This window comes from Lactuca virosa, chromosome 7, assembly GCF_052849685.1.
Source record: "Lactuca virosa cultivar CGN04683 chromosome 7, Lactuca_virosa_CGN04683_v6, whole genome shotgun sequence".
In the NCBI taxonomy this organism is placed as follows: Eukaryota; Viridiplantae; Streptophyta; class Magnoliopsida; order Asterales; family Asteraceae; genus Lactuca; species Lactuca virosa.
The window spans coordinates 239934442-239952924 of record NC_136432.1 but is presented as its reverse complement, the minus strand read 5'-3'; the positions used below and the strand labels follow the sequence as shown (position 1 = coordinate 239952924).

Genomic DNA, 18483 nt, shown 5'->3' with positions numbered 1-18483 from the left:
AAATATTCACAAAACTACATAAATTTTCCTTATGTTTTTACAAAAAGTTAAATAAATTTTCCTTATGTTTTTACAAAAAGTTAAAGATTTATGTGATGTTTGTTTTTTAAAAGGTAAAATGTTTTCAGTTTTTTTCCATGTCTACGAAATAAAGTATGGACCAAAATTATTTTTCTTATCTTTCGTCTTCATAAAAATTGTTTGTTTTTTAAATCTTCATAAAAAAACCCGGTAGTTTTGGTGTTGGTAGTGGCGGCGATGGTAGTGTTGTTGTTGGTAGTGGAGGTGGCGGAGATAGGGGTGGTGGGGGTGTGGGGGCGTAGGTGGTGGCGATGTGGAGGTGGAGGTGGTGGCAGTGGAGGTGGCGGCATCGGTGGCGGTGACAATAGTGATGGAGACATTGGGGTGGAAAAAGAAATATCACATATGTTAGAACTTATTAAAACGTCTTCCAGAATCAAAAGCTATTTTTTTGTCTTTAGAAAAAAGAGGACAAAAAGACTTTTTTTTATGTCTTTTGTCTTTTGAAAAACAAACATTATTTTTGTCAAATGTCTTTCCGCCCATAGACATAAAAGGTCGAAAAGAATTTTTTCCAAAAAACAAACACGACCTTAGTCTCTAATTTTCTCGATGTAGATGTAGATGGTTCGGTGGTTTCACTCTTTTATGTAATTGGTTTTCCATTGGGTATCTTTTGATAACCAAAAATTCTTGAGAACCCGAGAACCCTTTCTGGACCACTAGATTAATATCATGGATGACTTAGATCGTAAGACATTATTGTAAATAAGTGGGTTTTTTTTAATGGCACTGGTGGGTTTTTTGAGTATCCCAATTCTCTCCTCCGATACGGATCAATCAAAATCACTGCTAGCATTCCATACAAATCAATTCTTAGATAAATTCTGAAGAATGTACACGAAACAACATAGATTACGTGCAATTTGATTCAAAGATTTGAGAAATCGAAGAAGAGGTATGTGGAAAAACCTAATTTCTGAAAATTTTCGTTTCTTTTTTAGAGGTTTTTTGTTTTCATTTTTGGATTATGGCTAACACGATCATCATCATAATATTTTATACATTTCAATATGTTTTTTTTTATTTCATCGCAAGTTATATCGAATGATTTCTTGTGTTTTCCGATTTCCTTTATCGATACACTTGTTTTTCAAAAAAATCTTTGTGAAGTCGACATTTTGATGAAACAAAATTGCAAAAATGGTCATTGTGGTTGTCAAAATTATGTGGTTGTTGTCCAAAAATGTTTTTTGATGCAAAAGTGGTTCAATTTTGGATACATAATGTGTTTTTTGTCAAAAAATATTAAATTTAACAGTTTTGCTATTAACTTTTTAAACTGACAATTTTACTCTTAGAGACCATTTCTGCAACCAAACTAGAATGACTATTTTTGCATCTCTTATTTTTAATTTTATTCAATTATTATACATTAATTATTTTTTAATTTCTTTTTATTAGATTACTTTTTATTGTATTATTATATATTGATAAACATTACTCATGTCCAATATCGTCTGATCCAGTCACATATACTCGCTCTCAAATGAATATACGCTGCTAAACAACGCACCATTTCCTCTAAGGCGCTTCCTAGACTCTCCTAGGATTCCCACCTCACTCTGCCATCAGCTGCTGAATAACCCCTACTAATATCAGCTAACTACTTCATGAATACAATTACATGCAACAAAACTTAATTAATCTTTCGAATAAAAGATCCAACCCTACAACGGTAAGGTGATGTTTGTTTTTCTGAAGCCAAAATGTCTGCAGTCTGCGGACCACATCTGCAAGCCTCTGCAGCAGAAGAGGTGGACCAAACGTCTGCAGTCTGCAATAAGAAGACTGTTTGTTTTTTAACGTCTGCAAGCTATTGAAATAAACTGAATTTTAAATAAAATGATTTTACAAACTTAAAATGATTTTTCAACACTAAAATTTTAATAATAATAGTCTTATAACATTGAAAATAAAATTCATGCAACTAAATTAGTCATACAATAAAAAAAATTAGGTTTTACAATAACAATTTCATTTAAAACAATTCAATCTATATTGTGCATCAACTGATCAGCAATTTCATCCCTTAACTGAGTCATATATTCACGGTCTGCTGCAGTACCATGTGTTGGAATCTCGTCTTCACCATCCTCAACGGGAACATTGTTATTTCGAAACAGGACATTGGGTTCATCGTATCGTGCGAAATACTCATCACTCAGTCCTTCTCTCCTTATAAAATTATGAAGCGCAAAACATGCCATGACAATGTTTCTTTGTGTCACAAACGGAAATGGTGCCATCCTCTTCAATATAGGGAAGCGTGCTTTCAAAACACCAAAAGCACACGCTCAATGACATTCTGAAGTTTTGCATGTCCGTGGTTAAATTTTTCTTTATTGGTCAACGCACGTCGTTGACGAAAATCTCCAAGCCAATACCTCACATTACGATAAGGGGCCATAAATCCTCGAGTGTGTGCATACGCGGCATCACAAAGATAATATTTGTCTGTAAAAAATGAAAAACACTAATCAATTTTCAAAGTAAGATAAAAATATTTAAAAAAACAAAAACTTACCTGGTGGTGGAAACGGGAATGATGCTTGTGGATCGGCTACTGCTTCTGATAATATTCTAGAGTCATGCGTTACCCCTTCCCACCAGCCACAACAAATGTAAACATCATGTTGAAGTCACAAATTGCCAATACGTTTTGGTAGCAATCTCCCTTTCCCCTACTTCTATATAAGTCTTGTTTCTTAGCAGGGACAACAGCATGTATCAAAGTGCCATCAAGTGCACCAACCGCCCCTTTGAAAACCCGTCGTAGCCTCCTATTATGTCCTGGAATGTTTGGATTCGGATTAAAAGAAGTTGGTACTATAACATCTTGTGCGAAAAGCATCATTTTTTCCAACACTTCATAAAACAATTTATGAACTGTTTGCTTCGAGTGTTGAAATCTCCGCTTGATAATCACGTAACGTTGATTATGGCCGATCATCATAAAAAACATAGCCATCTTTTCCTCAACCGATACATGTTTGCTGTCCTTTAATGAGTAATTTGCTCTAAAATGAGCACATAGTCGTACAAAAGAGTCACGGGACATACGTAGTACTTCAACACATTGTAAACGATTACGATGTAATAACTCCAATGTGTATTCATGTCCCGTCATTTCCGAATCATTATCCCGCAATCGTTTCACACCCCTCTTCCAAAAATAACGGATGTACAGGTACATAAGAATGACGAGAAGTAACTTTTGATTGTGATCCATTATAAACCTAAAATAAACAAAGTAGAACTTAAAAAAAAAACATTACATTAATCATATTTCAAGTAGCAAATAAACATTACAAAAATCATATTTCAAGTAGCAAAAAAAAATTACATAAACTATATTTCAAGTAGCAAATAAAAATTACATAAACCATATTACAAGTACTATCAAAACATTAGATAAACCATATTCCAAGTAGCAAAATAACAAAAAATAGTTCCAACAAAAGCAAATAAGACCTAACAAATAGTTTCAACACTAGAAAAATCATCGGACAATCTTCCCATCCTTCAACACTCCTAAACTTGTACGCGTCATCTCAAGCCATCCTCGTAATATCTCGGGAATATCGAGCAAATGCATCCACATCTCTCTCATGTTCATGGTCCCTCCAAAAATATGATATGCAACAAAGCGTAAAGGATATGTAGGGCCTAATTGAAGCACCTCTAACTTCTCTAAACATTGAGGAATTGTATACCCTTTAGTCAAACTTTGCAGAGCTTTTTTCATTTCAAATGCTAAATCGTCAGCAGTAATAGAAGTTCCATCAGGTGAAGAAGCAGACGGTGAGGCACTAGGAGGTATAGGAGTTGAGGGTTTAGCCCTTTTGTTGGGGTTACCAGATGGTGAAGCAGTATATGGTGAAGCAGCAGAAGGTGAAGCAGCAGAAGGTGAAGCAGCAAAAGGTGGTGGCTCACGATGGGAAGTGTCATCACCATCATCATCTATTGCATGAAAAGGGGTGGCGGTAATCTGAAGTGGTGGAACACGACAAGAGGATGCTCCAGCTACTGATGATGACTGGGTTGAGTAACTCCTAAAATTACCAGTGACACTATTTCCATCAAAAAGACGTGCACAAAGATCTGGAAAAGGCAATGGAATTGTTCTCAATGAAGCAGCCTTCGGATGCCCCTAAACCCAAATGTAACAAAAAAAAAGTATAAGAATATTAGGGAACTTCAAACTTAAATGTTTTATATATATTAATATATGTACCTTCTTAAAATCATCCCACTCCTCGGATGTTAAGTTAAAAGTGTTTGTTTGAGAATTGTATATATTACCAGTTTTGTTTTTTAAATATACCCATCCTGTGTATTTGGCTTTCAGATTGTCATATGCATTTTTCATTTGTTTTTGAGTCAACTCAACCCCAAATTTCTCCTTAAGAACTCTTCCAAGCCTTATCCATGAATCTTTCTGCAAACTCAAGCCTTTTCTACCAACACTTTCTACTTCTTCAATACAAGTATCCAATAAGCATTTTAAATGCTCATTGGTCCATTGTTGTTTTTCACCCATTTCTAATAAAAAATAACAATTTGAGACAAAAAAAAGTAACAATTTGAGACAATTAATAGTCAACAAATAACAACAATTTTAAGCACTTTCAACAACAATTTGAGACAATTTTAAGCACATTCAACAACAATTTTAAGAACAAATCAACAAGAATTACAACATTCACAACAATATTCTTATTTCCAGCACTTGATTACATTAATTACAGCAACATCTAACATCAAATTTAAGAAAAAAAAAACATTTTCAGCAAAAGTAATCAAGAATTTTGACTAGATTATAGACTTTTCAGCAAGAATAAACATCAAATTTAAGAATAAACAAGCAATTTCAGCAAAAGAAATCAAGAAATTACAACATTCACAGCAATATTTCTTATTTCCAGCACTTGATTTCATCAATTTCAACAACAAATAACATTAAATTTAAGAAAAAAAAAAACCATTTTCAGCAAATAGAATCAAGAAATTTGACTAGATAATAGACTTTTCAGCAAGAGTAAACATCAAATTTAAGAATAAACAAACAATTTCAGCAAAAGAAATCAAGAAATTACAACATTCACAGCAATATTTCTTATTTCCAGCACTTGATTTCATCAATTTCAGCAACATCCAACAAGAAGCTTATGCAAGAAAGGAAAATGAATCAACAAATTTGAGAAGATTATAGACTTTTCAGCAAGAATAAACACCAATTCCATGTGAAATTTGAAAAAAAAAAGGAAACAGAGCATACCTTCGATAGCTACCAGGTCCGACAGCCGAGAGGAAGCGCAGCCTGAAGTCCGGCGTTCTGGTCGGCGTGTTGTGGTCGGCGACGGTCGGTGTTGTGGTCGGTGGAGTGCGGCAGGGAGATCGGTGGTGGTGGAGCGAGGGTTGAGGCGCCGATGGTGAAGATGGGTTCGTTCAAGGAGGAGTCGACTGGAAGTAGCGGCGTTTTTTTTAGGTTAAAATCCCGCAGATGTTAGAAGTGGGTGGTCCATGTCTGTGTGGTGAAGACTTCGCGCAGACGTTTTTAGATCTTAGCCCTTCGAAAAAACAAACAATCTGCGGGGATAAAAGTCTGCGCGTTGTCTGCGGGGCGCAGACAAAAGTGGTGTTGTAGCTCTTTTAAAAAAAACAAACGACTCCTTAGACTCAAATGAGAGTTGCGCAATAGGGCCAAATCAATTATTCTAGAATTATTTAACGTTTGTAGCATGTAACTTAACATATTCATTTAATAGTTAGCCCACATCAATATGAGTTCCACAAAGCACAAAGCAAGCAACATTTGGGCAATAACATTCTATAGGCCATAAAACATAAAAGGCATCCACCAACTAACTTGCTTCTGCAATGCTAGGAACTTCTACCAACATTGCTAATCTTCCTAGATTCTCCTTTTAGAATCTATCTTTCAAAAATTCTCACACAACCAAATTTTAACACTCTTCCTAGGCTTTCCTAGGTTCCCTTAACACCACTCTCCCCCATTAGTTGCAGAAGAGACTCTCTCTAAAAACTTCTAACTACCACATTAATACAATTACATGCCATAGGAACTAGAAAATTCTTCAACTGCAAGGTCTCACACTACAACGGTTGGACTCAAACAATAGCTGCGCAATAGAGTTAAACCTAACATTTTAAAATTATTTAATCCCCTCAACATGTAACCTAACGTATTCGTTTAATAGTTATCCAATGTTATTGGAGGTCCCTAAAAGCACAAAACAAGCAACATTTGAGCATCGAGTAATCTAAACCAATGCCTCACTTAAAGCAAGACATTCTATCAAACAATCTAAAATCCATACTAGCATGCAGTTCCAAAAGCTCAATCAACAGCCATATAAAGGCATATCTCCTAGCATTCTATCATGCAAATCCTGATCAAATCTTTAGCCCTAATCTAGCATGCAATTCTCACATACTCATACCAAAACAATAAGCATATCAATAAGAGTCACAGGGACAACAAACACATACATGTAATACAGGAAATTGTCACGAAAACAATTATTATCCTACCAACATAATCTAGTGAGTCGGCATTGGCGCCTTCGACCCACGAGTATAATGAAGGAAACTCACCTGAACTACTCAACAAAAGCCCCACAGCTACCTCAGCATCAGAACAACCAACCCAAACTTCCTAAAACCAAACTGTAACATCCAGTTTCGAAAATAAACCCTAAATCCGGGAATGTATCTTAAGTATTATTTTATTCCGATAAATGAAATTTAAATAAAGGGTTTTAGTGACAAAGGATGTATTTGGCATTATAAGCTGTCTTGGAGGTCTAAAGGGTGCTTTCGGGGTTTGTGGTGTAAAGAATAATTGAGCATGTGGCTAAAGAAAAATTATTTGGATTTGTTTTGTAGATTTTGGGCTTAAATTGAAAAGATTTTGGAAGCTGGGGGTTGAATGGTAATTTATAGATTTATTTTGGAAAAAAATTGGAGAGGAGGGACCAATCTTGTAAAAAATGGAATGAAGTTATGTTGGAGACGGGTTTAAACCCGTTACTACCCTTTCCCACCCATTTTAAAGGAGGATGGAACCCTAACCCTAAGTATGGATTTATGGTTATGCATTGGAACCCAATTATTAATTGGGTATTGTTTTGATGTTGACAGTTCGGGGATCTGTCAGCCAGCAACTGGAGTTTTATCCGCGGGACTTCAGCAATGCGAGATGAGTTTCCTCACCGGGTTTAGCTGGTCGAAGGCACCAATGTCTGCCCATGTTTATGTTATGTTGTTAGTATGTTAGCTGTCTCCGTGACTCTTGCAAGTGTCTGTGTTTATATGTTTTCCGGGCTAAGGCCCGTTGTCGGGCGAGGCCCGATGAATATTTGTATGCTATTTATCTATGTGATTATTGCATGTGTATGTGTTTTATGTTATTGTATGTTGGGCGGGGCCCGTTTTACCGAGCTCAGCTCAATGTCGGGCGAGGCCCAATGCCGGACGGGGTCCGATGTCGGATGGGGCCCGATGACAGGGGCCCCACTAGGTGTTTACTATATGTTTATTGTATGTATGGTATGTGGTATCTTGGGGAAAGTCACTAAGCTTCGTGCTTACGGTTTTCAGTTTATGTTTCGGGTACTTCGGTTTTCTAAAGGAAGAGCTCGTGTTGACTGCATGGCACACACACTTATTGTTCCGCATTTGACTTGTTCTGGGGTTTATACTCTGATTATAATGTATCTGTTTTATTTAAACAAGTAATTGATGATCCTTCATTTATAAATTAAACGAAATTTTATGTCAATATTTTTGGGGACATTACAAGTTGGTATCAAAGCCTTGGTTTGAGGGATTTGGGCACACTTTCGGGTGTGTGTGAACTCAAACTAAGGATTTGGTAAAGGAGCAAAGCTGACTCGACCGGACGGTAATGTTTTTCCAAAAGAAAAGTATTTCTAAGAAAAAGGATTTTTTAAAATAAGAAAGGGTGTGGTGCATGCAATCAGCCGAGCTAAAGTAAGTTCTCCCAGAATACCCATACATGTTATCTGCTATGATTTGATTTATGAATCTGTGAATCGCGTGCTAGTTAGGGCTAAGGATCTGCTCAGTTTCTGCATGATAGAATGCTAGGAGAGATGCCTTGTTTGCCTATTGTATGAGCTTGTAGACTTACATGCTAGTTCTGATTAGCCAGTGATAGGTTGGCCTGTTATGTGATGCTTGGTAGCGTAGGAAGCATGGGATGCTAGATCGGGTTCGATTTGGATGTGTGGGCAGTCAGTGGCGGGAGTGGGAGCTCCTTGTATGAGTTCTAGTACGTGGGTTTGGTGTGTACTGCACGAATTCTGCTTGCTCTGTGCTTTGTGAAACTCTTAAGTGATGGGAGTTAACTGCTAAGTGAATATGTCGAGTCACATGTGACAAAGGTTGAATAATCTCAAAGTGATGGATTTGACCCTATTACGCAACTCTTGTCTGAGTCCAACCGTTGTAGGGATGAGTATGTTACTCGAAGGATTATCTAAGCATTGTTGCATGTGATTGTATTCATGAGGTGGGTGACTGACATTATGAGGAGTTCTTCAGCAGCTGATGGCAGGGTGAGGTCGGGAACTTAGGAAATCCTAGGGATTTCTTCGGTGGGTTTTGTTGCGTTGGGTTGCAAGTGTCTGGTGTATAGATTTGAGAAGGTGACTTACAGGATTCGGGAGGATTCTTGAGGAAAGTATGGATAAGTGTGGAAGGTAGTATTGGGCCCGTACTACTGAAAGCACATGATCCATACTCGAATCAGGGAGAGTCTAGGAGAATCTAAGAAGCCTGTGGGGATAAGGATTCTTGGGTATATTAAGATCTTTTGCATATTGCTTCGGTATGATGTTGAGCACTCAAGAATGGGATTCAGAGTCTGTTTCCGGCTCAGAAGCAGGTTCTGAGCTGATCGATGCGTGGTCGTAGGAATTCTTCTCATAGGATATTACTCGTGATGTTTTGGATCGGATCTCGGTGGTCTGTGGTTCAGCCAAAGAAGGGATTATGGAGCTCTTTGATGGTCATCTCATGGCCTTTCGGACCATTATTGTGGTAGGGTTCTTAGGGGGCTCATCTAGAGCCCGAAGCTAGTAGATCCCTAGAATCCTTCAGGAAGGAGGGTCCTATTGTTAGCTCTTACTAGTTGGGATCAGAGGGGAGTTCTGCACCATGTCCTCAGGAGGAGGAGGTCGGGATTCCTTCAGGTGCTTTTGCGGGAATTTGTATCACATTGGAATCTTGTTGGGTTTGGGTAAGTTATGTCTTTGGATGGTCCCCTGCTACTACCTGGATTATATTGCCAAGGATTGTGATATGCCATTCTGCATGCTGGGAGTCTTCGAAAAATCTTCAGAGGGTCGTACCTTGTTGAGTGGGTTCAGTGTGTCCTGTTGTTATTCCAGGTCTTTTGTTGGGATCAATTCAGGAGTATTTCTTGGAGGACCTATGGTTAGGGTTAGCGGGTTGGTTCTCCAATAAAGTCAGGGTTCAATGGTTTTATCATCTGTTCTGGTATGATCGGCGGATTCGTATGGAAGAACTTTTGGGTTCAAACTCTACTGTTGCTAGGAGAGGAGAGCAACAGGAAGATAGTGGTGTCAGTTGCATAAGTTGTTTGGTCATTAGATGTGCCAGGGGAGTTTTATATCCGTATGGGTTTCAATCGGTTAGAGTTCAGTAATTCTTTGAGAATGGAAATTGGAGTGGATATTTGTCAGTGCATGGCAATGCTTGTGGTTTTTAGTTACCAGCATGAGAACTAAAGGAATTGGTGTAGTATCATGGGAAGTGATTGGATTATCGGACTGGTTAAGATGTCCATAGTATTTCTCTGGATTTGAAAAGTTGTGTAACGCCCCGTTCCTGGTACGCATTTAATTTATTAATCAAGTATTTATTCTTGAGCTACTCGACGAGTTGGTAGCCCTAACTCGTCGAGTAGATGCCAGAAAGGACGCAGAGTTTAAAGAGACTACTCGGCGAGTCCAAGCATGGACTCGTCGAGTAGGTTTGCCAGGAGGAAACCCTATTTTCGGGGTTTTGCACCCTATTTAAGCCACTTAAACCCCCTTTGGGCCTCCCTTACCAGCCTCCCTGCCCTCCAGAAACCCTAATCCGATTGAGAGCTTCACCTTTGAGATTTTGAGTGTGTTTTTGTGTTATTGAAGATAGGTGGAAGAGCTTGGATCTAGCAAGCTTGTGGAAGAGGAACAAGATCCAGGAGTACATTCATCTTTGGCAGCTTTCGGAGGTAAAAAGCTCTTAGCTTGATAACCCATAGCTTAGATCTCCTTTAATGTTGATTTGTGGGTCTTTTTGACCCTTTTGAGTGGGATAAGTTGCTTCTCATGGGTTGTATGCTAAGCAATCCCTCTTTCCTGTGATATTTGGCCTCTAGAGTTATAAAAGGAGTCTTGAACCCATTTTCATCCAAGCCATGGTCATGGTTATGGAAGTAGGTTGCTATAACTTGATTTTGGGTCCATTTGAGGTGTGCAAAGCCATCAAGTCTCCAACTTTATAGAAAAGGACCATGGAAACAACCGAGATCTGTATTTTGGAGCTGTAGAAGTGTGAAACCAGTTATCTAGGTTAGATCTGCAAGGGACTCGACGAGTTCATAAGGGAACTCGGCGAGTCTGAAGAAACCTTGATGATGTTCATAGGACTCGACGAGTTGATTCAGGAACTCAGCGAGTAGGAGGATCTTGTCCTTTTTCTGATTATGCCAGGACTCGGCGAGTCTGAGGATGACTCGACGAGTCAGTTCGACGAATCGCGATAACAAGTAGCTTGGGAACTTGACGAGTCATGGGGTGACTCGGCGAGTCAAGTCGCGATTCCAGGGTTCTGAGTTCTAGGACTCGACGAGTCACAAGGCTGACTTGGCGAGTCTGGTCAACTTGGAAAGTTGACCTTGACCAAGATGTTGACTTTGACCAGGGGTAGAATGGTCATTTTACCCTAAGAATAGTTATCAGATTCTGACTAAGTGTCATTATGAAATTTATAGCCGGAGAGTTACCGGAGCAGCAAACATGGATTTCTCACTCATATTTTCAGCAGTCAGTCTTGCGAGGTGAGTTTCCTTCAGTAGGAACGGGTCTACGACACTAAGGCCGACCCGTATAAGTGATATGTAGTAGCTTAGAGTGGGCGGGGCCCGAACCTCATTGTAGTTTAGAGTGGGCGGGGCCCGATGCTTATATTATTATTTGAGTATAGATATGTGATTGATTGGTAGATGTACTTGTTGTCTGTGTGATACTCGTATGCATGTTAGTAGAGGAGTGTAGGCGGGGCCCGAATCTCCTAGACAACGGAGTGTGGGCGAGGCCCGAATCTCCTAGACAGCGGAGTGTGGGCGGGGCCCGAATCTCCTAGACAGCGGAGCGTGGGCGGGGCCCGAATCTCCTAGATAGCAGAGTGTGGGCGGGGACCAAATCTCCTAGACAGCGGAGTGTGGGCGGGGCCTGAATCTCCATGAGAGTGGGTAGGGCCCGTATCTCCTAGTTGCATGTTATTTGTATGGTATGTGGTAGTTTGGGGAACTCACTAAGCTTCGTGCTTACAGTTTTCAGTTTTGGTTTCAGGTACTTCCACTAGCAAGGGGAAGGGCTTGAGATGATCGCATGGCACACACCACAGTCTTCAGCCTGAGAGTTTTACTCTGATATTTTGATATGAGATTTTGACATGTGATAGATATTATGATACTTTATGATACATGATACACGATTTTATTTATGAGTATGGAGGATTTATGGTTTTAATAATGATTTGAAAACGAAATTTTTGGACCGTATTTTTGGAATGTTTCAAGTTGGTATCAGAGCCTTGGTTTGAGGGATTCAGGCACGCTCTTGGGTGTGTCTGAACTCAAACTAAGGAATTGGTATGAAAATTTTCAAAGAAAATCATTTTCATAAAAGAAATTTTAGAAAAAGAAAAGAATTGTGAAAAGAGAAATGAGTTTTGAATAAGAGAAAAGGGTGTGGTGCATGCAATCAGCCGAGCTCAAGTAAGTATTCCCAAATTACCCATACAAGTTTATTTTATGTTATGATTATCAGCTTTATGAGAACAACATGCTAGATTAGGACTAAGGATCTAGGAAGGATGCCTTATGTGCCTATTATATGTGTATCATCTTTATGAGAATTGCATGCTAGATTAGGACTAAGGATCTAGGAAGGATGCCTTATGTGCATGTTATATGTATCTCAGCTTATGAACTGCATGCTAGTACAGATTTGTCAGGGATATCCTGAAAGAGATATGCTTGATTATGTTTACTCGATGCTCGAAAGCTGCTTGCTTTGTGCTCTTAGGAGTCTTAGTTATCTTTTACTAACTAGTAAATGAATATGTTACGTTACATATTGCGAGGATTAAATAATTTCAGAAGGTTAGGTCTAGCTCTATTGCGCAACTCTTGTTTGAATCCAACCGTTGTAGGGTAGGATCTCTCATTCGAAGAATTATCTAGTCTTAGTAATATGTAATAATATTCACGAGCTAGTTAGGGGGAGGTAGCAGGGACTTCTTATGCAGCTGATAGCGGAGAGTGGGTTGGTGATTACCCTAGGGCAAGCCCATGAAGAGTTTAGTATGAGATCAGCAGTAGTAGTAGTGGAAGGGACTTGGTGGAGTCGAGGCAGTTCTTGAGGAAAGTACGGATAGACGTGGAAGGTAGTATGGGCCTGTACTACTGAAAGCAGAGGATTCGTACTCGAATCAGGAAAGGATGAGATGAATCCATGGAACTTGTAGTATGTTAGATCCCTCGAGATTTTATGAGTATACTGATGTTTGTTATGGTGTATTTTCAGTATGGTGGTTCTACGACCTAGGCCGGTGGGCACTTCAGGTGAGGGATCAGGCTCGGGCTCTGGATCCGAGCAGATGGATGAGCAGACGAGGGAGTTTCTTTCGTCTGAGTTTACACGCAACATTCTAGAGCAGACTCCTGTGATCTTTTGGTCGATCAAGGAGGGTATTTTAGAGCTTCTGGATGAGAAGCAGAGCGCTTTTCATACTGAGATAGCGGCGATGATGGGGTCGCGCACACTGACGTTTAGGGAGTTCATAGCATGTGGAGCTCCCGACTATCATGGGGCTCGGGACCCCATTACTAGCAGCAGGTGGTTGGCTGATGTTTCCAACGCGTTCCGCACCAGTAGATGTCCCGAGGGGGACAAGGTTAGGCTTGCGTCCCGTCTTCTGAAGGACAGGGCACGTGACTGGTGGGAGGAGGTTGGGAGAGCTATTGGTGATGATGCAGTGTTGGATGCGATGACCTGGAGTGATTTCACGACCAGGTTCAGGGCCGAGTTCGCACCTGTTATTGAGGTGCAACAGCTTGCTAGGGAGTTCCAAGATCTTCGACAGACGACTGAGACGATGGCGGAGATTACCGCCAAATTCAGGGAGAGGTCCCTTCTCGTTCCGCAGTACGTGGCGGACGAGGAGACGAAAAAGGCCTGATACCATAAGATGCTGAGGAGTGATATCAGACAGTTTGTGAGCCGGTTCAACTACAGGACGCTGGAGGATATGATAGCGAGGGCTCGTGAGAGGGAGATTGATTTGGATATGGAGAGGAAGAGGAAGAGGAAGCCAGAGACAGTGTCTGGCACGGAGGGTTCGGGCAAGAGGCCCAAGGTAGATTCCCGAGGGAAGGGCCAGCAGGGCCGAGGCCGCTGTGGCAAGTGCGGTAGGGGGCATGAGGGGCCGTGTAGGGTGGGTAGTTCGGGCTGCTTCAAGTACGGACGAACTGGACATGTCAGCAGGGATTGTACTGCTACTACCACCACCACTGCAGCATCTGATCTGATTTGCTTTCATTGCAATCAGAGGGGACACAAGAAGTCCCAGTGTCCGAGTCTAGCATCAGCAGGACAGGTGGTGGCACCCGCTCCTACCACTTTGAGGATTACAGACGACCTTCAGGGCCGGGCAGAGGCGCCAGCGGCGAAGAGCAGAGCCTTCCAGTTGACAGCAGAGGAGGCACGTGCAGCCCCTGATGTGGTTACGGGTATGTATCTTCTCCATTATCTCTTTATTATTTCTGATTATTACTCATGTTTGTATGTTTGTGTATAGGATCGTTCTTAGTGAACGACATATCAGCTATGGTATTGTTTGACTCGGGGGCTACTCGATCTTTTGTGTCGCTCGCACTTAGCAAGCGATTTAGTAGAGCTCCGGGGGAGCTGGATTGCCCACTTGATGTAGAGATAGCCGACGATAGGAGCGTCAGGGTTGCGAGGGTTCATAGAGGATGTACACTACGATTATTCGATCAGCCATTTTCAGTAGATCTGGTTCCTATTCCCCTACATGGGAATAAGGTCATAGTGGGTATGGATCGGTTGAGCTCCAATGGGACAATGATTGATTGTGAGCAGCAGCTAGTGAGGGTCCGTACTCCTAGTGGGGGAGAGCTAGTGATTAAGGGTGAGAGGCCACAGCGTGGACCTATCTTATGTTCAGCAGTGAGGGCAAGGCGCCACCTCCAGAAGGGTTGTACAGGATACGTCGCCTATGTCAAGGATACTCGGGATAAGGGTAAGGCAACTGTTGATGATGTACCGGTAGTGCGAGAGTACCCGAACGTATTCCCAGAGGATTTACCTGGGGTACCTCCGGAGAGACAGGTTGAGTTTAGGATTGACCTGGTTCCTGGTGCGGCTCCGATAGCCAAGGCGCCATATCGGTTGGCTCCTCACGAGATGCAGAAGTTGTCTACGCAGCTGCTAGACAAGGGTTTCATCAGGCCGAGCAGTTCACCATGGGGAGCCCCGATCCAGTTTGTGAAGAAGAAGGATGGGTCACATCGCATGTGTATCGATTACCGGGAGCTGAACAAGGTAACGGTGAAGAACCGTTACCCACTTCTGAGGATAGATGATTTGTTTGATCAGCTTCAGGGTGCATCTTGGTTCTCCAAGATTGATCTACGGTCAGGGTATCACCAGATGCGAGTCAGGGATGATGATGTGCAGAAGACAGCTTTTAGAACTCGCTATGGTAATTATGAGTTTGTGGTGATGCTGTTTGGGCTCACCAATGCTCCAGCCGCGTTCACGGACCTCATGAGCCGTGTGTGCAGACCGATGCTGGATCGGTCTGTAATAGTCTTCGTTGATGACATCTTGGTTTACTACAAGACTCAGGAGCAACATGAGGAGCACCTGGGAGGTGCTAGAGACACTGAGGAGGGAGAGACTGTATGCGAAGTTCTACAAGTGTGAGTTTTGGTTGCGCGAGGTGCAATTCCTTGGGCATCTCGTCAACCAGAAGGGTATTTTGGTCGATCCGACCAAGATAGAGGCTGTGATGCAGTGGGAGATTCCGAGGTTTCCAACCGAGATTCGGAGTTTCCTGGGTCTGGCAGGGTATTATAGGAGATTTATTCAGGACTTCTCCAAGATTGCAGTTCCGTTGACCCGACTGACCAAGAAGTCGGTAGTTTTTCGCTGGGGACCTGAGCAGCAGGCAGACTTCGAGTCGCTCAGGCAGCGATTGTTCAAGGCACCGATTCTCACTCTGCCAGAGGGTGTGGATGACTTCGTAGTCTACTGTGATGCTTTGATCATAGGCATGGGAGCAGTGTTGATGCAGCGGGGTCATGTGATAGCTTATGCCTCGAGACAGTTGAAGCCTCATGAGGCTAACTATCCGACGCAGGATTTAGAGCTAGGGGCAGTGGTATTCGCCCTCAAGATTTGACGGCATTACCTCTATGGGGTCCGGTGTACCATATACATGGATCACAAGAGTTTGAGGTACCTCATGGATCAGCCGAATCTAAATATGAGGCAGCGTCGGTGGTTAGATGTGGTGAAGGACTATAATTGTGAGATCCTTTACCACCCGGGCAAGGCCAACGTAATGGCCAATGCCCTGAGCCGCAAGGTGGTTGCGGCCCCGATCCGAGACATCTGTCTGAGGATGATAGTGGTTACTCCACTATTGGAGCAGATTAGAGAGGCGCAGGTCGAGGGCCTGAAGGAGGAGCGTCAGAAGTGTGAAAGGATTGTGGGCCGGGTGGCCTCGTTTGATTATGACAGCCGAGGGTTGTTGACCCTGCATGGGAGGGTCTGGGTTCCATACTGGGGCAGAGTATGGCAGATTTTGATGGATGAGGCCCATAAGTCGAGGTTCTCCATCCATCCCGGGGTGACGAAGATGTACAAAGATCTTCGACCCGATTACTGGTGGCCGTGCATGAAGCGGGACGTAGCTTGGTACGTGGAAAGATGCCAGACCTGCAAGAAGGTCAAGGTAGAGCACCAGAGACCGCACGACAAGATGCAGCCGTTAGACATACCCGTGTGGAAATGGGAGGATATCACCATGGATTTCATTACTAAGCTTCCCAGGACCGCACGTGGGGTCGATTCGATATGGGTTATCGTGGATCGGTTGACCAAGAGCACCCATGTCATACCGATCCATGAGAGCTTCTCGGCCGAGAAGTTTGCCGAGATTTATGTTCGAGAGGTAGTGGCACGTCATGGAGTGCCTGTCTCGGTGGTGTCAGACCGAGATGTCCGTTTTACTTCCAGATTTTGGAAGCGGTTTCACGAGTAGATGGGTACTCGTGTCCACTTCAGCACCACTTTCCATCCCAGACGGATGGCAGAGTGAGAGGACGATTCAGACTCTCGAGGACATGCTATGCGCATGCGTGTTAGATTTCGGTGGCAGTTGGGATACGTATCTTCCATTAGCAGAATTTTCGTATAACAACAGTTACCATGCCAGCATAGACCGACCTCCCTTTAAGATGCTCTATGGGAGGAAGTGTAGGACCCCAATCTGTTAGGGTGAGACCGGTCAGAGAGTTATGGGGAGTACAGAGGTAGTACTCAAGACCACCGAGCGGATCCAGCAGGTCCGGAGCAGGCTCCAGACTGCTCAGAGTCGGCAAAAGAGCTACGCCGACAAGCGGCGTTCAGACTTGGAGTTCTAGGTGGGCGATATGGTCCTCATGAAGGTGTCACCCTGGAAGGGTGTTATCAGGTTCCGGAAGCGGGGCAAGCTGGGCCCCAGGTTCATAGGTCCGTTTAGGGTGTTGGCCTGGGTGGGTCAGGTTGCTTACCGGTTAGATCTTCCAGCAGAGCTCAACCAGATCCACAGCACGTTCCATGTTTCTCAGTTGCGGAAGTGCTTAGTGGATGACTCAGCAGTGGTACCCCTTAAGGACATTCAGGTTGACGACAACCCGAACTACATCGAGAGACCAATGGTGATTTTAGATCGTAAGACGAAGGAATTGAGGAACAAGAGGGTGGAGTTAGTTAAGGTGTAGTGGCAGCACCGCAAGGGATCAGAGTGGACATGGTAGCCCGAGGAGGAGATGAGCGAGCACTACCCGGAGTTGTTTTTAGACGCAGCAGGCTTCGAGGACGAAGTATAGAACAAGTGGGGGAGAATTGTAACACACCGTTCCTGGTACACATTTGATTTATTAATCAAGTATTTATTCTTGAGCTACTCGACGAGTTGGAAGCCCTAACTCGTCGAGTAGATGCCAGAAAGGATGCGGGGTTTAAAGAGTCTACTCGGCGAGTCCAAGCATGGACTCGACGAGTAGGTCTGCCAGGAGGAAACCCTATTTTCGGGGTTTTGCACCCTATTTAAGCCACTTAAACCCCCTTTGGGCCTCCCTTACCAGCCTCCCTGCCCTTCAGAAACCCTAATTCGATTGAGAGCTTCACTTTTGAGATTTTGAGTGTGTTTTTGTGTTATTGAAGATAGTTGGAAGAGCTTGGAGCTAGCAAGCTTGTGGAAGAGGAACAAGATCCAGGAGTACATTCATCTTGTTGGGTTTTGTATACTACAACATCCTATGGTGCACATACAACCCTAAAAGCTTTGGATCTATGTTTTGTCTAATTATACATGCAATATTGTTTCCAAAGCTTTAAGCCTACAACTAGCATACAATATGACAATTTGAACAATTCAACTACTTAGATGACTTGCCTCTTACTAGGAATTGTAGTTCTTGGCCATTGAAAGCTTTAGCACCTCAAGTGTGATGCCTCTAATGTGTCACAAAGACCATATGCAAGAGGAGGCTTGAAAGAATAAGTTATCTTGCACCAAATTGTTTCTCACTCACTAAGAATGCATTAGGCAACGATTTTGGCTCTAGAGGGGTCTTTATATAGTGTTGCAAAGGTTAAGGTTTCATCCATGAAACCCTAAAGCTCCATAACCTTCCATATCCCTTAGGCTCCATGGGTTAAAGCTCCATGGACTATCCATGAACCATTTAGCCCACCCTAATGGATCATTGGCCCACATTACAAGAATGATTGATTTACATAATTAACCCCTTATATTTAATTA

General features: G+C 42.4%; 1 protein-coding gene across 1 annotated transcript; it reads right to left on the bottom strand.

Annotated features, from left to right (window-relative positions):
* Window positions 1-2677: 2677 nt before the first annotated feature.
* On the bottom strand, window positions 2678-3211 carry LOC145127661 (uncharacterized). The gene has a single exon (XM_079062814.1). The coding sequence runs from the start codon at window positions 3209-3211 to the stop codon at window positions 2678-2680; it is 534 nt and encodes a 177-aa protein (XP_078918940.1).
* Between the last annotated feature and the right edge of the window lie 15272 nt (window positions 3212-18483).